Source organism: Limanda limanda, chromosome 2 (assembly GCF_963576545.1).
Source record: "Limanda limanda chromosome 2, fLimLim1.1, whole genome shotgun sequence".
Classification (NCBI taxonomy): domain Eukaryota; kingdom Metazoa; phylum Chordata; class Actinopteri; order Pleuronectiformes; family Pleuronectidae; genus Limanda; species Limanda limanda.
In genome coordinates this window covers 4,413,085-4,438,125 of record NC_083637.1, presented here as the reverse complement: position 1 = coordinate 4,438,125, position 25,041 = coordinate 4,413,085, and the positions used below count along the sequence as shown (strand labels likewise).

General features: G+C 44.4%; 2 protein-coding genes across 3 annotated transcripts in view; both read left to right on the top strand.

The window, feature by feature from the left end:
• Nucleotides 1-25,041, top strand: part of LOC133023765 (extracellular serine/threonine protein kinase FAM20C-like) — a 38,088-nt gene that overhangs the window by 11,211 nt on the left and 1,836 nt on the right. The gene's annotated exons all lie outside the window — the stretch shown is intronic.
• LOC132996797 (dynein heavy chain domain-containing protein 1) lies at nt 216-24,861 on the top strand. Its single transcript, XM_061067161.1, has 43 exons — nt 216-577; nt 831-1,031; nt 1,148-1,351; nt 1,445-1,555; nt 2,419-2,575; nt 2,704-2,958; nt 4,117-4,260; nt 4,680-4,803; nt 4,961-5,193; nt 5,281-5,524; nt 6,452-6,609; nt 7,293-7,418; nt 7,509-7,785; nt 7,895-8,022; nt 8,180-8,378; nt 8,461-8,552; nt 8,654-8,882; nt 9,232-9,357; nt 9,472-9,563; nt 9,649-12,775; nt 12,861-12,972; nt 13,077-13,236; nt 13,329-13,611; nt 13,705-15,172; nt 15,428-15,506; nt 15,750-15,864; nt 15,980-16,166; nt 16,279-16,381; nt 16,563-16,691; nt 16,800-16,991; nt 17,203-17,622; nt 18,615-19,038; nt 19,153-19,245; nt 19,329-19,505; nt 20,083-20,261; nt 20,569-21,585; nt 21,689-21,857; nt 21,952-22,026; nt 22,122-22,347; nt 22,500-22,591; nt 22,677-22,826; nt 23,575-24,173; nt 24,274-24,861. The coding sequence occupies exons 1-43, from the start codon at nt 216-218 to the stop codon at nt 24,664-24,666; spliced, it is 13,431 nt and encodes a 4,476-aa protein (XP_060923144.1). The 3' UTR covers nt 24,667-24,861.

Sequence of the window (25,041 nt, the reverse complement as noted above, 5' to 3'; positions counted from 1 at the left end):
CCAATGCAAAACCAATTTGCTTTATTGATTGTTCCTTCCAGAACCTAATGGTGCTTGGCGACCCAAAGCATGGGGCGGGTGACCCTGCTGGTGGTCTTCAGCCTACTGGTGGTCTTCACCCTGCTGGTGGTCTTCAGCCTACCGATGGTCTTCAGCCTACCGATGGTCTTCAGCCTACCGATGGTCCTCAGCCTACTGATCGCCCTGATGGAAAGATGAGCATCATATGGGTGGGCACTTCAGAGATGGGATCCCGTCAACTCCCTTTTCAAACTGTTAGAGACATCACACGTTCAAGAACGCCTAAGAAGAAGACCCCCCCTCCGGCAGTGACTCTCCCTCCACTGTGCCCAAAATTACCCCCTCTCCCCTCGGTGTTTGTGAGTCGGCCGCTGTTCAGCCGAATCGCCTTCCTCCCCAGCCCCCCCTCTTCATCAGCGGGGGATCCTCCTCATCACATCGCCCAGGTCGGACCCCGGAGATCCATAGAGGACACAAAATGGAAAGTGCCTCATTTGATGCCGGCCCTGACTGATTCCTCACAACTAAGACATCCTGCTGGGTTGTTCTCACTGAGGTACATGAAACAATGTGGTGATTCATAAAATATACAATCCTGTATTCATTTAGTAAAAAGCTGCATGATGAAATAGGATGGAGGTGGAGTGTAACCAGGGTTCGCTGTGTCTGCTGCAAATATATATTCTTTCCTTTTCATCCTTTTTCTGTTGTTGAAACTTCTTCTAGAAAAGAAACGTTGCCGTTGAGATTTGCTCTCCAAGCTACTTGAGTCCTGACTTTCTTTGTTGTTTCTGCTTTTATTGTTTCAGTGAAAAGGAGAAAGATGAATTATCAAAAATTACAGCACGCAAGGAGAAGAACCAAAGGGCTGTTGAAAAATGTGGGAAAGCGACCAAACCTAATAAACATCCACTGACTGGACATGAAGTCTTTCAAATGTTTACCCAGAAAGAATACCAGGCAGAATTGAAGATTTATTACCTGAAAGAAGCAGATGAAGAGTCTCACAGGTACAACTGAATATTTACCCTCCTGTAATTCCATACCTCTATAGATCTTTTCATTTAGTAATTTATGAAATGCATTACAGTATGAATAAAAGTTGATAAATGCTCTTTGTCTTCAGACCTTATGACCTGGAAGTGGTGCAGTTCGATGAAGCCGGCTCAGAGCATTACGTCTTCTCCCCCCTGTCGGTGCTGCACGCCACAGAGACGGGTTATGGGGGGGTCGTGAGTCTGGCTGACTGGAACATCGAGTCTGTGCTGTGGACGTCTTTGAAGGAAATCCCATTTTTCAGGGACTACCGGCTGAAGAAGACTTTCACCTGGTAACTCCACAAAGGCTGTAATTCATGTCTGTCTTGCTACTGACGTCTTTGTCGTCTTCTCATTTTGCCCGTGCTGTTTTCTTTTATCGCCAGGTGGAATATAAATATCCGCGAGATGGTTTTCCAGCGCAGGTGTGAGGCCCTGCAGGACCAGCTGCTTGTGGCTGTACCTCAGTTCAGAAGTTCTCTTCATCTGATCGCCGGGTAAGTTTAGGCAAATACAAGTCAGAGGGCACTGTGGTGTTGCTCTGCTACAGACTCTGACGTCTGGACGTTTTCTGGGAATCTTCTGGGAGTTTGTGAGAATGGAAATGTACGAGTCAGTTGCTTCTGTAGTAAAATGTCTGAAACGTAGACGACACAAACAAAGATGTCATCAGAACTCGAGAGCTTTTGGGAATAAGAGCCGACACCAGCGTCCATGTGCTGACTTTGCTTTCCACAGTGGATTTCCTGCTTTGTTCTTCACATGTTAGGACAAACTTTGGAAAATGTCCGGATCAAATTCTCTACAGCAGAGGTCTTCAACCCCAGGGGGTCCGCGTAATTTTTGATGAGACCATTTTTTATATTTTTTAAATGTACAAAAAAATTTCGACAAATTTAAATTGTTTTAAATACACATTAACATGAATCCAACATATTGTAGCGAACGATAAATGGAGGCAGAAGACGTCATCTTTCATTCAGCGACACACAATAATCAATACATAGATATATATACCGGTGTATTATTTGAATAGCTTAGTATTGAATGCACAATAACAGGGTAGCTATGTTTATACATGGCACTAGGCCCAGTTTAATATAAAACACAATTTTTTACAATATATATAGTAGGGGGTCCCTGCTCCATCTCTCCATCTGTTTGGGGGTCCTTGAACTGAAAAACGTTGAAGACCCCTGCTCTACAGAGTTCGTGTCTGAAAACAGTTAGGATGTGATATTCCTTGTCTAGCTGTCGGTAATATTTACAGAGCTATCAGACTTTAAGTGAATGGTTCTCATCCTCACCTCTGTAACTTTAACTTTAACATGTTCATCCCTTTCCTCTGTCTCTCTTACAGCCTGACTGAAGCTCTGAACGAGGCACACTGGCTTCCCCACGACGAATCTCAAACCTACACGTTGATGGAATTCAAGAACGTTCTGACGACCAGGAGTCAAGAGGGTCTTCACGTTCTGGAGACGTTATCACAGCATCGCACTGCCATCCTGAACGCGGTACTTTATTGTTGTTCCTGATAAAATACTAAAATATAACAACTCCAACAATTGAGAGTGTTGAAATTTACTTATATATTTTATTCTATCAAAGAGCGAAGACTTTATTAATACTCTTCTATCCCCAGGTGAAGGAGAACTGCGTGAAGTCGCACCAGGAGCTGCAGCTACACCTAAAATACGCTAAGAAGCTCAATAAATGCTACGAACCCATTTACCTGCACCTGGCTCACAAGCAGGACCTGGAGAAGGAGCTGGCTCGGGCGGAGACGGCTCTGCAGAAACTGGGGATCTTCGGTTCCCTCGTGGATCGGATGATTGTGCAGAGTCTCGTCACAGTCATCCGTCAAGACGTCCGCTTTTTCCTCAGCAACTTTCTGAAGGTGACACAGGCATATTCATCTAATCCATTTTATTTCCCAGTGTTCCTCTATATCAGGGGTGTCCAAACTACAGCCCGCGGGCCATCTGCGGCCCGCCATCCATTTTAAATTGGCCCGCCTCTTAAATTAAAAATTAAAAAATTAAAAATTAAATTTTTTTTTTTTTTTTTAAACTAACAATTTAGTATCACTTAAATGGCACTTACTTATAGCACACTTATTGTAGTTTTGCTCTATTTTTGAAGAAATTGTACTTTCTTGATTTTTTTTGTTCTGGGTTTGTACCCTCGGGTACCCTTGAATGCACTTATTATAAGTAGCTTTGGATAAAAGCGTCAGCTAAATGTAATGTAATGGACTATGGCCCACTGTATTGTACTTCTCAGTTAACACCGTTACGCCCCCCCGCCCTGAGCGACGCGATTGTCAACAGTCCGCTCCAGGGCAGGGGGGCGTGGCGGCGTGAGTGGCCCAGACCTTCGTATTTTTTTCTGTATGTGGCCCTCGGGATAAAAAGTTTGGACACCCCTGCTCTATATGGACACCCGTTCTGCTTGAAAATAATTAATGCTGATTTAAAACATATTAGCCTCGTCCTTATTTGTCTGTAAGACACATCTGTAATTCACAGTACGTTCATGGAGAACCTGCTCTTAAGCTATAACCAGAATCAGAATCAGAAGGTATTTATTGCCAAGTAGGTTAACACCTACCTGGAATTTTCTCTGGTTATTGGTGCATACAATGAACATTGAAACATAAAAACACAATAAATACACCACACATAAGAAAAACAATAAAAAACAATATATATTTATTCACAATTTACTTCTTATTTACTCACTTTTTCTAATATTTATACAAAGTAACATTTATTTAGACATAAACATATCTATATACAAATATATAAAAGATAAAAGATATAAAAAGTGATGTAAAAAGTGAAATGCAAAACGCAAAACAGTGAACAGTGGCAAATCGCAATATGTAATGTAATGCAGTATAATATAATATAATATGTGTTAATTTAACACATCTGCTCTTAAGCTATAACCAGAAGAGACATGCATAGAAAACGTACTGTGAAGCAGAGTGAAATTAAACAGAATTTCATTTCACTAAACAAAGCTGTTAATGTGTTTTTTCTTTGTTTGATAGAGAGATAAATCTCCGCTGTGTAGTCTCTTCTACACTGAGCTGTGTTTCGATGCGAGCAGTCAGCTGACTGTGGCCCCCCCGCTACGTCTGTTCCAAGAAGCAGTGAGTGAAGCACTGCTGACCGTTGTCGACTCCATTGTTCAGGTAACTTCCACGTTTCCACATTTGCAACTAAAGCTTTACAGTTTTAATGTTACTGGAAATTTACATTGTATTTTAACAGTTGGTCCCCGTTAGCAGAAATATACAGTTGCCCTCAGGTGCACATTACAATTGCAAACAACAAAACACAACAATAACTCAAAAAGTTCACATATGTGTTCGATGGTTTGTGTGTAATTTGTTTATAGTAATCAACTGCTTATAGTGATCATATTGGTTCAGGACAAACACGATCTTTTTAAGCCGTTTCCTGAATTATGTTAAATCACGTTGCTCTGAAACCAATAAAACCCCAATTTTCAATAATGCAACAACTATGTAGGATTATCGTTTGCATGGTATTGAAGCAGTGTTGTAACTTTGACCCGAGTCTGGATCATAAAACCTTTCTTCTCCGGTAGATGTGCGACACTTGTGGATTCTTCTTGGAAATCAGCAGCAGCGTGGATACAGACGACGAGAGTTCGGATAGTGATCAGGATTCAAGTCCTGACCTCGGGTGCATCAAACCTCCTTCTATCACAGGTACGATCCTTTTCACTGGAGATGATCCTGGTCTCTCACAGAATTCTTCAGATATCTGATATCAGATAATTTGACAGTTTGCTGACTTAAATATGAAAATGTTCATGAATCCAAATGTTTCTCGATCCTGTTTCTCTCCGTGTGTTTTAATTCCCAGGGGACAAGCAGATCAGAGGTGGAAGGAGACGTCGTAGAAAGTTCTGTTGCTTGCAGCTGCTCATGGACCAGCCAGCTCTCGGTCTGGTGCCACCGAACCAAACCCAGTCGATGGTGCTGGGCAACGCGGTGCACGGCTGCTTCCACCCGCTCACCAAGGCCCAGCTGGAGTCGCAGATCAGGATCAGTGACCTTTCAGAAGTCGTTGAGAGAGAGTCGATGACGATCATGAAGGTAAGTCTCACTTTCCAAACCCGCTGATTGTGAAGAAAGATGCCCACCAGCTCATGTATTTATTTATTTACTGTTTCTTACTTGTAGGAAGCTGAATTAGAAATCCTGCAGCTGTGTGAGAGCAGCACGTTTTTAGTGGACAGTCATTCGTTCATTCGTCAATGCACTGGAGCTTTCTTGGAATCCATGAAGGGTCAGCCGGCTCTACAGTACGAGGAGCATATTCTAAACATCCGCAGATGGACTCAACAAATCAACCTGGTTCCCTCAACGATCTCCACCTCCAACCAAGTGTTCATAATCTACTGTGCCCACCTGACGGAAACTCTAGGTATGAATGTGTTTGATGAAAGTAATTATATCATCTCTGCAGATACGATTCCTATTCGAGTTCCAGGAAATCGCCTCTGTAGTCTTTTCATGGGTAAAAGCAGTGGTGTACAAAGTACTTGAAAGCCATACTTGAGTAAAAGTACAGATATCTTACCTGAAAGTGACTCCGGTAAAAGTAAAAGTCACCCGTCAGAAAATGACTTGAGGATAAGTCTTAAAATAGCTCATATTAAATGTACTTAAGTATCAAAAGTATCTGGTGTGAAAATGTACTTAAGTATCAAAAGTAAAAGTACAAGTACCAAAATTTTATATTAGGCCTATGACGTAATTTAAAGTTAATATGATTGAACGTGATCGAACGTGTTTTTTGTGGAACAGTTATATATACTTATATATACAAGTTCCACAAAAAACGTAACTGTTGTTGTACTGTTCCTTGAGTGAAAAAAAATGATAAAAAAATTAAAACTATATATATATTATATATATTATATCTCAAATAGTAATGGACTAGTGCATCTGAACTTCTAGAGACAACAAAGAATCAACACAACAGAATAAACAAGTGCCTCTTGTGTCTGCCTAAGAACTTTAATAAACCACAGTATAACCACTAAAACATTCTGTAAATATCACTCAACATGGAGAGATGCGCGTGAGCCAACCGTCGCTGCTCAAGTAACGAGTCAGTTTTGAGAATGTAAGAAGTAGAAAGTACAGAAATTTGCGTTCAAATGTAACGAGTAAAAGTAAAAAGTCGTCAGGAAAATAAATACTCAAGTAAAGTACAGATATGTGAAAAATCTACTTAAGTACAGGAACGAAGTATTTGTACTTTGTTACTTCCCACCACTGGGTAAAAGAAAACTAACTTCCTGATCTCAATGATACTGATGTGCTTGTTGCCTTTGTTTTATCTCAGGGCGCCATTTGAGGGACATTGAGCAGGAGATACTCCGGCAGCTGGTTGAGCAGATAAAGCTGCGGTCAGAGAACCTGGTATCAGACCTGGAGAAGAACACAGCCGAACTCAAGACGGAACCAATACACCTGGATGACTTCTCTGAATATTCTCTCATGGTACAGAAACCCTTTGAACTGGACATACTTGCAGGAGGAATAAAACATCAGCACACATTAGTTACCATAGAGAAATGGGAAACTAATGCACAAAAGATGCAATTCCGAAAGGGTTAGAAAAAGATCTCACAAAAAGATAATACCCCAAGTAGTTATCTTTGCCTTAACATGGAAGGGTGATGGGGAATCTAATCCTCCTGAGACTCTGCTCTGGGTCCCACGTTCAATCTGAATTATTCATCCCAATGGCTCTGCCTCACCAGAGCAAATGTGTTTAGAATTTATATTTGATTCTTCCAAGGATGATCGGGTGATGCATATTCTATTCATGTATTTAGTGCTTTTGTGTGAGGGCACACTGGGGAAGGTACACTTGTGTATACCTTTGTAAGTGGCATGAGTAAGGACTCGGGTGAAATCTTGTGATGATGAGAGTGTGTTGGTTGTATTTCATCTAATCGTTCATTATCCAACCAGAAGACACAACAATATGCTTTCTTTCCTCTCTTTCTAAGTCTAAGTGGTGTAAACCTGCATAACGTTTCCAACCTTAAAATCAAATTAAAACCTGTAATCAATGAGGCTAAAGTTAAATTGTTTCACCCTCACAACATAAGAGATGAATTAATTGTAATATAAACTGTTGAAATAAATAAATAAGTGATGAAAGTGTCTCTCTGCAGGTGACAGAGTCTTGGAGAATGCACTCAGACACTCAGAAGCAGTTGGTTTACATCCACTCGCTCCAGGAAACCGTCGGCAGGACCCACAGACAGATGACTGAGGAGGAGCGGACTCTGGAAGAAAAGGTCGGCAGGCGTAGAATTATTTCATCAATATCCACGTCTGAGCGATTTCTTTTTTTCCAACACTGCTTCTGTTTGTGCTCTTATATTTAGATGCTGGGCCTGTGGGACTGCTTCACACCCGTCTTGGAGAAGGCAGAGAGGATTGTATGGCATCGTCTTCCCACGGTGGCAAATGCATTGGACACGATGGTCCCATTTTTGGTCTCTGACCTTAAAAGTACTGTCTCTAAAGCTACATGTGGACCCTCCCTAGACCCCACACAGAGCGTCAAAGAGACAGCCTCCAAACTGAAGAACATGTGGACTCACATGCTCAATCTGAATGAAAAGCTGGAGGAACTTAACAGGATCGGACGCAACCTACACGGTATAAAGCATGGATATAGATCATATATAGATGCAAGTTGCTGTTAAAACCACTGGGAACAACTTGCAAGAATGATATCAGAATGTAATGTTCTGTTTGCTCCCTTCAGAACCGACAGTGGATCTGACCTCTTTGACCCCGGATATTCAGAAGATCACAGCCTGTAAAGACTTGTGGGAGCTGAAAGCTGCGTACACAGCATGGACAGAAGAATGGAAACTGCTCAATCTCAGTGAGGTAACCTGTCAGAACTCTTTCTGTTTAATGAAAATGTGGCTTCATTCATTTATTTGGAGGAAATAATAGGTAGAATATTGAAAATCACATACTATATTATAATAAATACATGTATCGTGCGAGTTAAAACACTTTCGATTGAAATTCTTTCAATCAGGTTGTGGTGTTACAAGGCCAGGAGAAAATTGCCAAGTGGAAGGAGCAGACTCTGTCTATAGCAAGCATCATTCCTACCCATGATGCAGTTCTGCAGGACACTTTGGGAAATCTGGAAAACCTAAGCTTTCAGCTTTCAGTCGTGGCCCAGCTGCAGAGCCCCACTTTGAAACATAGACACTGGAGCGCTATTTCCAAAGGTCAGACTGAGTTTTCAGATTGTAATACATAAGAATAATTTGTGAACGATTTAAAATGATGAAAGTACATTCCTTCTGGCAGGCATGGGCACACTCTATGTCCAGGAGAAGACGGTCACTGTTGCTGACCTCATGTCTGAAAAGCTTCAAGATCACCAGGAAGTCATTAGCAAGGTAAGAGAAGGAGAAATGTTAGATTCTGACAAAATGTTGTGCCTTAAGAATGATTTATTGAAACTTAACACATGTTGCTGGTACATTTTTTACTCTCTCAGATATGCAGGGATGCACAAGCAGAACGTGACATGGAGGAAACCTTCAAAGAGCTTCAGCGCGGATGGAAAGCAAAACTCTTTCAGCTGGAAAGATTCACCCACTGTGTTCTGCAGCGTTGTCGGCCACAACGTATATTGAAGGCGGCAGGGATACCCACCGAGGGCTTTGCCTCCAGGCTCCAAGCTGCCAGTCGATGCTCCTGTGCAGAAATAACATTCACCATTATTGGTGAGGCTGAATAGAAAACTAGGAATTAACAGAGATGTCCTTCCTAACAAGCTTATTGGATTATAGCATGATGTTGCTGGGCCACTTCTCTCATAAATGTGGCACGGCTTGCCTTCTTGTTTTGAAAGATTTTGGCTAGTTCTGGTTTATTTGGTTAATTATTGACTGACACGCAGCATCGCTCTGGCTTGTGGCCCAGATCTGGCAAACAGGAGGAAACCACTGAAGTGCCATTATTACACTTGTTACATGGGCTGAATCAAAGTGTTGTCTTGCTGTGTTTTGGGGAAATTTAAAAAAAAACAAAACAGCTTCTGCTCACAACTTTCCGTGTTTTCTTCCCACTCAGGTCTTGAAATACACTTTGCTGAGATAGAGAATGATTTGTTGGCTCTGTCCATCATGTTAAAGTCTCCGCACAGTCTTGACTTCAGGCAGCAGCTGGAAGAGTGGGTGCAATCTCTGCAAGATCTCGGTGAATATGACTTTCAGAATAAGACAGATTCTCTCTTCTTGTCTCCAAGTGCAAACATAGTTTGAACTGTAAGAATTTAATGTATTTCTTTGCTTTTTCTCTCAATATTAATAGAGAACCTGCTCGATTTATTTGAAAGATTCCAGCAAATATGGACCTTCCTGATGTTGAATGAAAAGTTCTTGCGGGTTCAACGAGTGGATCTGGTACGTGTCCTCACCAGTCAAACGTTTGCAATGCAAAGAGTTTACATGTCGTAACAACTCATGGGATTTTTGTGTTTCTTCACAGCTGGAGAAGTTCAAACCGGTTGATGAGACATTCAAGCAAATCATGCGTGGTACAACAGGATGCCCTGAGGTGTTGAGATTCGTACATTCCACAAATACAAATGGGAAGTTTCATGGTAAAAGTCTTTGCCGGATACTCATTGGTGGTTTGTCTACAATGGAATCGATTTCCAACCAGATGGGGGATTTCCTGGATGCCATCCGCAAGAAGTTTCCAAGACTCTGGTTCTTGAGCGACAGGGAAGTAACACAACTACTCTCCTTTCACCCCGTGCCTTCCAAGCTGCTACCCTATGTACGCAAATGCTTTAGAGGGATCCACTCGCTTGAGCTGCAAAGTGAAACTCCATCTGATACAAGAGATGGAAAGCCCGACGGGGTTTCATCTGGAATCCATAGACAGATAAAGGTCCTGGGGGTTTTCTCCAGCCTCCAGGAGCACATCAGCTTCCTGTCTGCTTTAGAATCAAACCCTAATGCATTGGATTGGTTTTGTCAATTTGAGAAACAATTACAATTGACCATGATGGAGCTTATAAAACAATGTAATGTTGCTCAATACCAGCTTCAACAAGCCTGTACAGATCTGGCATGTGACGAGAAAAGCTTGCTTCAATATGAGCATGGCAGACAAAATATTGAATGTGTGCTGGCTCTTTTTACTGAGTTCCCTCTCCAGTGTCTGCTGGTGGCTGAGGAGGCAGTCTGGTCCAGTTTTGTTCTCAAAGCTCTCCGAGAATCAAGCCCAGTGAAGCTGAGACACATAAAGGCCTACAACTCGGCAAAACTGAGAAACCTTTGCCGTTTTATAAGAGACAGATATACAGGGGCAGATCGGGAATCTCTGGTTTCTAGATACATGATGGTGTGTCTGGGTGCTTCAGTGCAACTTACAATGAATCATGCTCAGCAGCTGACTCAACTCATGGAGGTGCGGTGTGATCCGGAGTCATCTTACGAGTGGCTTACCGCGATGAAGTATCATATAAACTCAGAAGATCAGAGTTTGAAATGCGCTCGTGAGCCAGCCTGTTATGTTGATGTTTTTGGCCATCGCCTCCAATATGGCTACGAGTACTTTGGTCCAGAAGACTTGGTGATGGTGCAAACTCCTTCTACCGATCGGGCAATACTGGGGATTCTCCTTGCTCTGACAAGCTACAGATGTGGGTTTGTGAGCGGACCCTGCATGTCTGGAAAGAAAAATACCGTGCTCCAGTTTGGAAAAGCGCTGGCGCGGCAGGTTGTCACTGTGCAGTGTTATCCAAGCATGAGACTTGATGTTGTCCAGCAGATGCTGTTCGGTGCCCTCCTGACTGGAGCATGGCTTTTGTTTGACTCTGTGGACTTACTAACACAAGGGGTCCTATCATCACTGGGACAGCATCTATTAGACATCCACCAGTGTTTCAATGGGTTTACAGAAAATGGGAATCAAAGAGTACGCAATAAGCGAAAGGACCAGACTTCCGATAAGGTCGGTGGATTTACAAAAACTGTTCAGGAATGCCGAATGATACTCGCAGGGAAAGACATCTCTGCAAACCTCGACTATGGATGTGTTGTCATCTCTTCAACACGGTACACATTTGAGCTTCCGGAGAGTCTGCGATTTGCAATGAGACCAGTGGCTCTGACCCATCCCAGTTACAGGATCATTGCAGAAGTTACTCTGACTTCCATTGGCTTCTCAGATGCAATGCCTTTGAGTCAACGTCTGGTGTCTCTCATCAATCTGGCTCAGGATTGTCACTGTCTGCCTCATTTCATCACTGACAACCAGAGCTGCTTTCTTGTTGTCCTGCAAAAGATCATCTCTGCCTCTGAAATACATTTAAATCAAATTGTAAGGCAACAAAAAATGTCAGATGAAGCTAGAGGAGCAGCTGCAGAAAACACTGATCCTGTGTCTTCTGAAAATGTGTCTGCCACAGATTCTGAGGCTGAAAGTGAAGAATTTGAAAAGCGCCCAACGTTGCACAGTTCTCGTTTGTTAATCATGCAGAGCTTAATGGAAGAAAGAGCCCTCGTAGAAGGCATTATTTCGGTCTTACTACCTTCTCTGTACGACCACAAGAAAGCCTTGCGGTTCTACACCATTTTCAAGGATGCTTTCCCAACCGCATTGGAGTTTCCTCTTTTCCAACAATATTTTGAAGAAGAAAAAAACATTAAACTTAAAGAAGCAATAACAGAAGAACTGCAATGGAAGCAGCTGCATCCTGACAAAGAAACCATCTCCAACGCTCTCACACTTTACCAGACTATGGAATCGTCTCAGGCAGTTCTGCTCATAGGCCCGTCAGGCAGTGGAAAAACCACCTGTCACTCTGCTCTGGCTGGAGCACTCAACAGTCTGGCTGCCAAGGCAATGGAGTTTGAAAATGACAGTGTGACAAGAGGAGACGCCCATGAGGGAGATCCACAGATTTGGAACTCAGTTGATACTGTGGTTTTATTTCCTAATGCCATGTCCCACGAGGAGCTATTTGGCAGCTTCTGTGAAAAGAGAGGATGGCAAGATGGAGCTATTACAAAAGTGGTGAGAGATTCAGGACAGTGGGAACACACACGTTCTAAACTGTTCAACAATAAGAGGAGACGTGATCAGACACCAACAGCCAAATGGCTGGTAATGGACGGCGAGCCTGTTGGGCAGCCTGGCTGGTTAGATTACTTAACGACTCTGTGCAGCCCCGAGGATCCGTTCCTCCTCCTCTCATCAGGGGAGAAACTGGTGTCCACCCAATCCTCCCTAAAGCTACTTATGGAGATCACCGACCTCAGTGATGCAACCCCCTCTGCAGTGACCCGCTGTAGCTTCATTCATTTTACAGGAAGCGATCTGTGGAAGGCTGTGTGGAAGAAAGAAATGGATGTTCTCCACTCTGAATACAAACTGGATCAAGGAACCTTGAAAATGTGGAATCGTCTCGCTGAAGATCTTTTCTCCAGCACTCTTGGGCAGATGGCATTAACCTCTGCAGTCCAAAGGGAAGGACACTCTCTCAACAGCTCCGCCTATGGACTGCAAGAAATCACGTCATTTGGTCGGATCCTAACCGCCCTCCTGCAAAATCTAAGGATACAAGTAGAAAAAGCTGAGGCCACACTTGAAGACAAAGCAGGTATAACTACTGAGCATTGACTTGTAACCTTGTGATAGTAATGTAGTGGTTTTTATCATTTCAAAACTAAAACTTGTCTCTGCAGATTCTACTCTACATGGAGCCAGTACATCAGACATCGGTGCACAAAGTCAACTCACCAGAAACCTCTTTCTGTTGGCTTATATTTGGGGATTTGGCGGACATCTGCATCCTCGGTAGGATATTTAAAGATTGTTGTATAAAAATATATATGAACAGAAAGTCTCCTCAATGAATATCAGTAACCATTGGCATTCACGTGTGTTTGTTTTTGTTTCAGTAAATGGCCACACCTCGACTTGATAGTTCGCAAAGTGCTGTTTTCCTGCCGGTACAACATCATGGTTCCTGACGACGAGAATGTGTTTGAACACTTTTTTAACCTCTACGGTAAAATGTGCCCAAAGAAAACACTGTTGACAAACAACATCACTCCCAAGGTTTGTCTTAAACATTTCATTAAGTGAAAATTCATAAATATGGTGATCACTACATTTGATAACTTACAACTGTCTTAATTGTTTGAACATAGTTTGGGAAATACACCTTTCTACTGAGCCTCATGCTGGAGGCAAACCAGCCAGTGCTGCTCGCAGGGGATCCCAGCTCTGGAAAAACCAGCCTGTGTCAATCTTTGCTAAGTTTTGACAAGCCAAGCATCAGCCTGACAACCAGTCCGTCCCTGAGCTCCAGAGACCTGCGCACTATACTGAGAAACATCAGCTGCCCGAAGTACTGTAAAGATTCTGTGGGATCTGCGACCAAGGAGCAGAGACTCCTTCTGTTTGTGGACGATTTGCACGAAGCCCCCTGTGGTGAGTACGATCCTTCCCCTCAGATTATCTAAAATGCTTCAAAGTGAATGTGAGTTTTTATAACTGTAATATTTGTGCTCTTCTTGTTGATAGATGTCTTTGGGAAGACATCGTCTGCTCTAGAATCTCTACGACAGAGTATTTCAAAGGGACAGATTCTAACGTTAGATACCTACCACTTCAAGCCATTGTGTTCTGGACTCATTGGTTACATGGCTACCTGTTGTGCCTCTGGATCGGGTCACTACCACCCTAATGGGATATCCTCCCGGCTCTCACGCCTGTTCTCCATCTTTGTCCTCCCAAGCCCATCTACAGACATCATACTGTCTGTCCATTCTCCAAGGCTACAAGCTTGGCTCAAAGGAATGCCACTTCAACAGAGTGGGGAGAATATGGCATGTTGTGTCGTCACTGCAACTAAAACTCTATATCACGCTGTATGTGACCAATTCCAGCCGAGTGAACAGAGGCCCTTCTTCATGTTCTCCCATCATGACTTGCAGAAGGTGTTTCAGGGGATGTACCTGTGGCGGCCAAGCATCCAAAACACAAAGAATAAGGTCGTTGCTCTACCTGGGTTTCCTCCCGACCTGCCAGAGACAGAAGCATCGGTTCTTAAAGTAGCACATCTCTGGATGCATGAGTGCATGCGTACTTTCCATGATAGATGCTCTGAGGAGGAGGGGAAAACTCTTGTGTCACTTATAGCAAAGGTTGCAGCAACAGAGTTTGTCATAAGATCGGACACAGCACGCGCCTGTGAAGAAATACATCAGAGTCCAGAAACATTAAGTCTGTCACTAGAGCCAGAACCAGCTGCCCAGTCAGACCTGAAGGAAGACGAAACTCTGCCTGAACCTTTCCTTTTGCCTGAAAACCATTCTTCAGAAGTTGAAAACCTAACAGCTCACCCTCCACAGCTCCAGATCTTTCAGCACTTTGAAGAAACAGTGACCGGGCTTGTATATGGTCCAGAGCTCTCAGAGACCTGGAGTCCAATTGATCCACAACACGGCTCTAAATGGAGCTTTTGTTACAAGGAGCAAGACCTTGACGGGGTGCTGCGTACACTCCCGGCTATCCTTGACCGAATTCGGGATGACAAAGGACCTGACGTTGATAATAACTACATTACATCCAGATACATGTTGCACAGACAGAGAGTGAGTCAACTGTTACACATACTCCGAGCTTTGCTCACACCTAAAGGTCACGGAGTACTGATTGGCGCAGACAAAGGAACAGGACGTAAAACCGCTGTACGTCTGGCCGCCGACCTGACAGGCTACCCGTTGATGGAGCTGCATTCAGGTAACGAGAGCAAGTTGCACGAAATCCTCAAAGAGGCTGGGAATCAATCGAGAGTGGATGGAGTTCATGTCATCATACTGGTCCATGAGGATATCAGCCAGGCTGTGAGAGATGAATTGTTGGCGGCAATGGAGCGCAGAACCTTCCCAGCGCTCTACACGGAGGAGGAGCTGAAGAACCTGGTTTCCAGTGTGATGGACCTGACGAGGTCGAGACAATACCTCATGGATAGTTGGATGCTTGAGAAGTAAGAGGAAATACTCGAGTGATACTTTAATTCTGTCTTATTGAAGAATTAGACCTAGAAGTACATTCAGTCAGTATTTAGTGTCCACCTGTACTTGTGTTGTGGGTGTACTAGTATTGTTGGTGTATTTATAGCAATGCAATATCACGCAGCAGAATTAGCTTATAGGAAAATAGTTTAGGTACTTAGACAACATTTTGGGGAAATGTAATGAGTGTCCTTTGTAAATCATATATTTATCATTTTTTATTTAAGGTACTTGAGCAAAGTCCACAAAAATGTGCATGTGTTCCTCATGATGTCGTCCACCAGCGATGGAACCATTGTTACTCATGTGAGTATTGTCTTTGAATTATTTATTATTTATTTTCTTTGTCACTCAAGCTTTGTATCAAACTATCTTTTGTTTTTAGATCACATTCATAATAACAAATGCCCACTTAATTTTAAAATGTACTTTCCCGACCCCCTCCTACCAAACTGACCCAGTGAGTTTTTGATTGTAGCTCTTGTTGTGTATTCAGTGTTGTATACAAAGTGCAGTCCTAAATGAAGGACTTTGTTTATTCCGTTCCAGAGACAAATGACCAAGACCCTGAGTCTGAGCTGCTGCGTTGAGTTGTACCAGCCGTGGTGCATCCAGTCTCTAGCTAGAGTTGCTGCTCAATTTCTCAAAACCAGTCCCCACAAAAGTGAGTAACTTCGAATAAACCAGTCTATTCTCACCTCATTTTAACCTTTTTTTACTGACGAAGACATTTCTACACTATACCCTGACATGATTTCTCTTTTTTTACTTTAACTCAGAGGAGATACACGGCTCACTGACCGGCCTGTCAGTGGCTATGGCAGGAGTCCATCAATCTGCACGTCGGTATGCCTCTGTCCTTCTCAAAGCTCAGCCTTTCAACCCTATGACCTACATGGAGTTCATCTCCCACTTCGGTTACCTCTGCAAACACCTGCTCAAACAGAGGAAGAGACTAGCCACCAGGTAATCAGTCCTTCTCTGGAATTTGAGTCGAATTTCTTATTGTTTCTTCTTGACACTTTTAAAGTAGAACCTATACACATATTGGGCTATAACGACATTTTTTCTTTTCCAGAGTTGCCTATGTTTTGGCTCATGTGGATATTTTGAACGCAGCAACTCTACGGAACAAAGTGCTCTTAGAGATACGGAGGAAAAAGGTTGCTGACGCCCAGCAGGTAATCGTACAGCACTTCAGCACCAGCAGCTTCAGTGGGATCAATACTCAGTTTTCCTGTTCTGTACTTCATCAAGGATATTTGTCATATCTTTTGGGCTTCTCCTTTTTAAGTTCAAGATTATTTTAAAGTTGTTTCACTCAACCATTAAGGCTTTGTTCCCCTCCTCTTGTTCCTGCAGCGTGAGACAGATCTCATCAAAGCTATCGACGACCAGACAACCCTGTTTGATGAAGTTAACTTCGAATGTGCCGAGGTGAAGAACAAGCAGCTGGACGTGGAGGAACAGTTTAATAAAGCTCAGCACCAGGTAGATAGATCATCTGTTTTATCGGCATCAAAATCCGATGTAAATAGCAACTAATCAGCATTTAGACATTCAGAAGAAGTGTCACTGAATCTTTGCTTCTTCTTCTAGTTGATGCCTGTGTTCCTGTCATGCAAAAACCTTCTGGATTGCCTGGATTTCTCCGACCTGGAGGAGGTGCGTTGCTACAGAGACCCCCCCGTTGGAGTGGTCACGGTCATGGATGCCATTTGTCTGCTGTTTAATCATCCAACCGGCTGGGAGAGCGCTCGACTGCTTCTTAGACGCCCTAACTTCTTTCAAGTGAGTAAAAAAGTTAATGTAATTTTGGAAAAGATTTGTTTATGATACCTAAGGGTTATCAACTATCAGCAAATTAAGCACAACACTGTAAAATAACAAGACACACACACGTACCAGGCATTGCGCAAGTTTGTGTTGTGTAAGCTTTGGTATTGTCGTATTGAATTCTTGCTAAATGTTGGTGTTATAATATTGTACCTCCTTTTCCCAGGAGCTGGAATTCTTTGACCGGTTCACGCTGACGCAAGCACAGCTGTGGCAGCTCCGCCAGATAATCACCAATCCTGACTTTGTGCCCGAGTCTGTACGAGATGTGAGCAAAGCTTGCGAGTCCCTGTGTCGATGGGTCACGGCTTTATATGGATACTACTCTCTGCGACACCAGCTGCTGGTCAGGCGTCAGCTGGAGGAGCAGGACAGAGAAGTACGAGCTCAGCTGCACCAGGCCAAGCGGCACAAAGAGGAGGAATTCCATCACCTGGCGGATTTGAAGCGTCACCTTCTGTTAGTACAAAAGCTCCAAAAAAAGCTTCTTCCGAAGCTGCATCAATCAGAGAAGATGGACAGAGAATTTACTGCAACTGCCGAGCAGTTAGAGGAAAATTTCCAAGACTGGAGAGCTGCTGCTAAGGTAACATCAATTTCAAATGTACTGTACATGTTACTTTAACGTTGGATATTTTATTTAACCTGTTAAGCAGCACCGGCTCACAGGCGGGCCGGTGCTGCCGATAAGCCTCAAACATTGTTATTGTCAGAACTGCCTCGTACCGCTAGATACTGATGCAACATATCATTAGAAAGCTCAGATTCTTCCGATTCGACTAATGTAAACTATTTCAAAAAACAATCGACGTCACTCACCTAAGAAGCATCATATTAATCCACAGATCGATAACATTCCAACGAAAACAGTCTTGGTACATTGCCAAAGGTCCAGACGATCCAATCCAGGAACATAATCAGTCCAAAACTCACTATTACATCAAAGAATAGCCACAGTCAGCTGTTGCGTAATCTCAGCGCAGCCAGCATCAAGATGTAAACAACATGAAAGATGTTTATTTGTATAAATTTTAAACCATATGACCGGTTTTGCCTCCATTATATAAAAGTATGATTTTGAGTGTTAAAGTAGCCTTTTTAGCCTGGTTGGTTACCATAGTTCCAAATGGCCTTTGTGGAAAACGCCTAGACATGCCCTTAGGAAAAAATGTGTGAAATATTCATTTTCTGTGGTATTGTTATCAAATTTGAACCACGGCTAGTCAAGGCTTCATGCTCGGGTCCCAGTGTGTTTTCAGCTCATAGGTCCCAGCTAGAGTCATCTGCAGGCATCTGTTTAACAAAAAATATTCAGGCGGAAATAAAAACCTTCTACTTCACTGTGTTCCAACTGCTATTACTCAATGTCAGTAGCACTTAGACTGATTCTGACTGTTGGGGGGGGGGGGGATTTCAGAATGTTACCTTTCAAAGAGACCAAGATCATGCATGTACTCCAAATGGTTCAAGAACAGCTTTCAATTTACTTTCGGTTCTCCTCAGACAGGCGTTTTAGGCGAATCTCACCCGCTGCTTAAGAGGCTACATCATTACAATTTGTCTCTATTTTCCCTTCAGGAGGCAGAGTTACAAAAGCACAACTTATCGGGAGATGCCCTGGTCCTGGCTGCTGTTGTGGCTTATTTAGGACCATTTCCTTCTGATGTGCGCACGGAGCTACTCACCAAGTGGAGGAACCTGTGTGAGACAGGAAGTATCAACCTGAACCCAGAGGACCCTAGAACATCCCTGTTTCCACAGTCAAACCCTGCACCTCCTTCTCCACCTCGGGGTTTTCCCATCCCTGTTTTTGAGAGTTCGCAGCTTGCTCTGGGTCGAGCGTTGGGTCTGAGCGACCTGCAGATCCAGAACACTGTATCTTCCAGAGTTGTGGTCCAGCTGCTGCTGTGGGGCTACAGAAACACTCAGTGTCAGCGCTGGCCTCTACTGGTAGACACCCAGCAGCACCAAGAGAGAAGCTCCCAGAGCTGGTTCCTCACAGGTGGGTCCGGAGACAACTTCTGAGCTGGGGGTTTTTGGTTTTCAGCCACCAGTAGTCCATCTTTATCCTCTATAGAACAGGATGAATTATAAAAACAAAGTGTCTGCTCTCCAGGTGACGATATGGATCCTGACACTGACTGTGAGATGGTGATTTGTGGCGATGACCCAGAGCTGCTGGAGAAACTGGACCAGGCTGCTGAGCAGGGTGAATTTCTACACTAAAGAGAATAATCCAATATATTCAGTGTCTTTCACCCCTGACTCAATCCAGCCATTTTGTTTCTGCAGGTTTTAGAGTCCTGTTAACTGGAGTGGAACATGTGACCCCCAGTTCTCAGCTTCTAGACAGATTGGCGCCCCCTGCTGGATGCTGCCCTCCAGGGATGAAGCAGCAGGCTCAACCCCCCCACCCTGATTTTCGCCTCTTTCTTAGCACTAATCTTCCCGTCCGAATGCTCAGCAGAGGTAAGAATGGTTTTTTGAGTAAATATGTACAGGTAGTTTCTGTTAAAGTCATATAACTGGGAGTTTTTAACGCAAGAGTAGTGGAGAATAAGTCTAAAGGGAATAAATGAAGATTTTAGGGAGTTTTTGCAGTTGTTTAATGGTTTCATGGTTCTTAATTTCTATCTTTATTTGTTTCGTGAATTTGATTTTAAAAAATCCTGGTTCCTTTTTCTTTTTTTGTTAAGTAGGGCTGGTTGATATGACTTCAAATCAATATCTCAATTATTTCCATCTTCTACCTCCATTAAGTATTAATCAAATTAACATGAGCAACATTAAGTCATCATTTGGGAAGTGTGTTTTTTTAGCTCGCTCTGGATTTGTCAGCGATGCAAAGATGAACTAACTTTTCACAGACCATATAATATTATGTTAAGACAGGATTCAGCTCTTTTTAAAAGTCTGTTTGCATAAAGAGCTTGATCCTGGCTTTTAAAAGATCCTTGAACAATAATGAACTTAACACTGGACATGTAGGAGATGAGCTCTCTTAACTTACAAGCAGCGAGTATTTATCCCTGCTCTGGTTCCTCAGAGATCCATCCATCCATCCTGGCTCTCGTCCACGTGGTCGACCTTTCTCTGAGCTCGGCAGAGATGGAGGAGCTGATGCTGACGCTGCTGCTGCGATCCGAGTGTGAAGGGCTGCTGATTCAACACCGACGGCTGCAGAATGAAAAGCAGCTGCTGCAGGAGAAACTAGTCAGAGAAGAGGTGACTACACCAAACAGACACTAAAGGCCCTGTGCACTGTGCCGATCTATCTGCCAAACCTGAATCTTATCAGAATCAGAATCAGAAGGTATTTATGATTCTGATTCTGATAAGATTCAGGTTTGGCAGATTTTATCTTGCACCCAGGAGCTGCAGTCTGGCTTTTCATGTCCATCTGGGCACTGAGAGTGATTTACGCATTATTTTAATTGAGCTGCCAAGTTGGTGTTGCTTTTATGCAAAATCTGGTTTGATATATGATCGTAGCTGCTGTTCATCTGTTGACTTGCACACAATCTCCTCTCAGGATGCTCTGATGAACCACCTCCTTCAGTCCAAAGCCTCGAGGCCGCCTCCTCCGGATTTCCTCACCAGCGCGGCCGTTTTTCAAGAGGCGATGAAAACCCTGCGGGCTGAGATCCAGCAGCTGAGCGAGGAGCTGGAGCACCACGAGGCGCTAGTGAATCCCCCCCGACAGCTGGTGAGAATGGCCGCCTCCCTCTACCAGGCGCTGCAGGAAGTGTCCCGTCTTTCCCCGGCCTACTACTTCTCCCTGCGTGACTTTATCGAGGTTATGCAAGACATCTTCATTGAGAAGGGAAGGCCGTTGGTGCCGTTTGCCATCGGAAAAGAGCCGACTGGTTTAAAGCCAGAGATCACAAACAAGATGGTTTCCCGGCTGCTGCTCCACTACAGGCCTCTTCTGTTCAAGAGTCACTTCTCTGTCCTGAAGCTGCTGGTGTCTGTGGCTCTGCTGCAGCACAACCAGCTCTGCTCCGAGGGCGAGAGGGCGGCCTTCCTCACGGGCCTTCAAGACATCGGACATCAACCCTGTCTCCCGGCGCAGACCCTCCCACAGACCACCACTCCACTGCCCAGCTGGACCCCCCCTCAGACACACCCAGAGCTCCTCAGCCTGGACAGGGTCCCGGCCTTCACAGGGCTGCTCTCCTCACTCTCCACCCACCCCACACAGTGGCAGGAGTACCTGCGCCTCCCAGCCTCCACTGTGGTGGGCGCTGTCCCCTGTCTCTCACACTCCCATCTGTCCCTGGTTCAACGGGCTCTCCTCTGGAAAACCTTGAACCCGAACCGCCTGGAGGGACTGGCCGACATGATCTGTGCCTCCCAGCTCTGCCTGCCCGTTCAGACTGTGAGGTCTGAGACCCCCCACACCGGGAACCCAGGGTCTCTCTCACGCTACCTGCTCAGACACGAAGGAGCCATCACTCTCACCTTGCCGAGTCCAGGAGGAGACGACAGGACCAGTACTCGGCCTCTTCACTTAATAAACACACTGGCTGAGTGTGTAGGAGAAACCGGGGTTAAACCGGAGGTAACACACCGTTATATATAGTTTTAACCTAACAGCAGTTTATATAAGTGCAGCGCTTCTTTAATATTAATTTAATATGTTTTATTTTCAGGTGAAAGTCATTTCTTTAGGGGCTCTGTGTGGCAGAGACGTCCTCCTCTCAGCGCTGGACAAAGCAGTGGACGACGGCCACTGGTTGGTTTTTAGCGACTGTCATCTGCTGGAGCGATGGGACGGAGAAGTAGTGGCTCGTCTCGGTCAGCTGATCTCCTCTTTTAAAGGTAGGAGTCGCTTTATAATGTGTTTGTGTCATTCATAAGCATAAAGTCCAGTCTTTAGTGTGTTTCTGCATCTGTCTGCTTCCTTGTTTCACAGAAGCACGAGGCCCAACTCACCCGGGCGTCCGCTTGTGGTTTGTAACTCAAGAATGTAAATCTCACCACATACCAGGTAAACAATTCTATTTCCATTACTGCTTTAAATAAGTTTAGTTTTCCTTTTAAGCTCAGAAACCGTGGATAATTGCTTTTTGTATCGTTGAACAGTGACAGTGCGAATGCGCTGCCTTCCTCTGGTCTGTGACGCCCCCTGGGATCTGAAGGAGGAGCTGAGCCGCTCCCTGCATCAGGTTGTTTGCATCGCACGGACTCGATCGCCGTCGGGGGGGAGGGCCAACAACATGGAGCTCCTCCTCCGCTGTGCCGTCTTCCACTCCGTCCTGCTGCAGAGACAGACCTGTCAATACTTGGGCCAGGGCAGAATCTACAACTGGTGAGGAAACGGGCTCAAATAACGTCTACTGCAGTTGATATAGAGTGGAGGTGTTGTTTCATTACATATTTGTATATTTGGATTGATGTATTAGTTGTTCAAATGGTGGATATCTGGTGGATAAAGAGTGTATACTTGTGGATTGTCTCTAGGGACCAGGGCGACCTCCTGGCTCTGGTGGAAGCTCACAACTGCATCAGCCGTCTCTGTCCAGTCCAGACCAAAGCTCTGCAGTATCTAGCAGGTGAGGCAGCAATAACATCCGACCATGTCCCTCTGGTAACTTTACTTCCTGTTTGTTTTAACCTTGTTGTGCTTTTCATTCTCAGGCGACCTGGTGCACGGCGGCCATGCGCTCGACTCTGCGGATTTGGAGCTGGTGGAAAACACGGCCAAGGCCTGCCTGAGCAGAATGTCTCCGCTGTGGGGCCGAGGACCACACGTCCTCTCCGACATCATCAGGAACCCCGGCCAGTTCGGTAACCACAACACTTCCTTATGGTCACGTGTTCTGAATAGATTGTGTCCTACAAGCTAAATGATTGGCACCTGGGTAGAGAATGCAGGAGGCAGGACATTATGGAGCCAGAACAAAAGGAATAAATGCACACAGAAATGAATACATGCGCAAAAAAGATCCACAAATGTATTTGGGGATTTATATATATATATGTGACTCAAAACACAAATACATTTTCAATGCACACACAAATATATTTCATTCCATGTAAAACATAAGATTCATAAACATATTTCCGATGCACACACAAATAGAAAAAAAATTCACAAATATATGCATGTAAAAGTATTTGCAATCTTCATCAAATACATATTTGGAGCTTGTTACATTCAAATATAAACTGTTGGACCTGCATTTACAAAGTGCTTTTAATTTGTAAACCTCGCTGCATTTGTGTGTGAGACTTTTGAGACTCTCCTGACGTGACTCTGTTCCACAAATGTGTTTTAAAATTTTTTTTTGCATTAAAATGGGCAGGCTAAAAACCTCCAGGCTGCCTGCACGCTTTTTAATGACGTCGTGTGGAGGCACTCTCACGTGATTGGCTGTAAAGGAGTGAGACATCTGATTGGCTTCAAACGATCCCCTCTTAGAAAAAAAGCATTTGTGGATCAGAGTCACGTCAGGGGAGTTTCAAAAGTCTCACACACAAAAGTCCTCTGTGTAAATCACGTGTATTGACTTTGGTTTTTGTTTCTCAGCCTCAGGTTTGACCGGATTGCTGCAGATCCTGGATCAGGGTCTTCAGGATGCAGCGGACATCACCGACCCGGCCGTGCTGGGCTTCGACGTGGTCGTGGCAGCCGAGATGATCAAGATCAACAGCCACCATTTGAACCTTCTGCTGCAGGCCTCCCAGAATCCCCTGGGAACAGCCAGGAGTTCCCGTGGCGCCCTCACACTGCCGACTAGCAGCCAGGCCAGAGACAGACTGCTGGCTCTGAAGAGTTACCTCACACACAGGAGGGAGGGCAGAGGTAGAGAAGCTGTTTCCCACGGCTCCCTGAGTGACTTCCTCCGGGCGGAGTGGGAGGAGCTTGTTGATACGGTTTCTTCGCTCCTGTCACAGTTGCAGCAGTCCGTTCAACACGGCACGCCGACCTTTCTCTCTCTCGCCGCCCTGTCTCGTTTGGAGAGGAGGGCGGAGCTTCTCAGCGCTTATGTGGAACGCAGGGACACCTCAGATCCACCCGGTGCATACCGACTCGCTGCTTTCAGCAACGCCAGAGGATTCCTGGTGGCTATAATGAGGAAGGCGGCTCGAGTAAATCTCAGATATATCAGTGATGTAGAACTGCAGTTTCAGGTAAATCACGACTTCACAGTAAAGTGACCGAAACCCAGTGGATGAAAAGATTTAAACTTTAGCATCAGGATGAGGATTGATGATTTTCTTGTTCCTGCAGGTTCTGAGTGACAGCAGGACCCCGGACCCCCCCCCTGTGGATGCTGTGTATCTCTGTGGCCTGGAGCTCAGAGGGGCTTCGTGGGACCCTCAGCTGGGAGCCCTCCAGGGAACAGACTCTCCACAGCCAGGCTCACTCCCCCTTGTGTGTGTCACGGCTCACGTCAGGAGCATAACTCACACCCGAGATAATGTTCCGGACTTGGAGGCGTCTTCGTCGACCGCACCCCCCCAGCTACCAGTCCTCCACTGCCCCCTGTATCTAGATGAAGGGCGAGAGCCGGGAGACTCGGGGCTGGCCGACGCTCAGATTATTACTAAGATTCCTCTTCACGCCAGTTTAAATCCAGTTTTGTGTAGTTTAAGAAGAGTGAGGCTAGTGAGTCTGCTCTGAAGTGTTCATTAAATATTTGTCGTCTTTCACTGACATCCAATGGAACCTGCACACAAATGAAAAGACCCTGGATTTGCTAAAAGATGCCTCAAAGAATGTCTGATCCTCAAGTTCCTTTGCAGTTACTGTGTAATGTCTGTTTGTATATTTTGTCTTGTTGTACTAATTTGTAAAACTTTAGAATTTTCAATTAAACTGTTGCACAAAGTCATAAAGGCAGTTTCTCATATTTTGTCTGTAGTAGCAGAAGTTCCCTCATCTGAATAAAATGGATTTAATCTACTAAAAGGTTTAAAAAATATATATAAAATTCACCAAATAATCTCAGATAACTTGAGTCAAAACTTTTCTAAAAGCTTGTTTCTTCAGGGAGTT

Bases quoted from the DNA above. Each gene is read 5' to 3' on its own strand.
- LOC132996797 (XM_061067161.1), top strand. From the start codon at position 216: ATGAGCATCATATGGGTGGGCACTTCAGAGATGGGATCCCGTCAACTC. The intron at 15,173-15,427 runs GTAAGAGGAAAT...TTTTTATTTAAG, and splicing joins GATAGTTGGATGCTTGAGAA to GTACTTGAGCAAAGTCCACA. The intron at 19,506-20,082 runs GTAAGAATGGTT...CTGGTTCCTCAG, and splicing joins CGTCCGAATGCTCAGCAGAG to AGATCCATCCATCCATCCTG.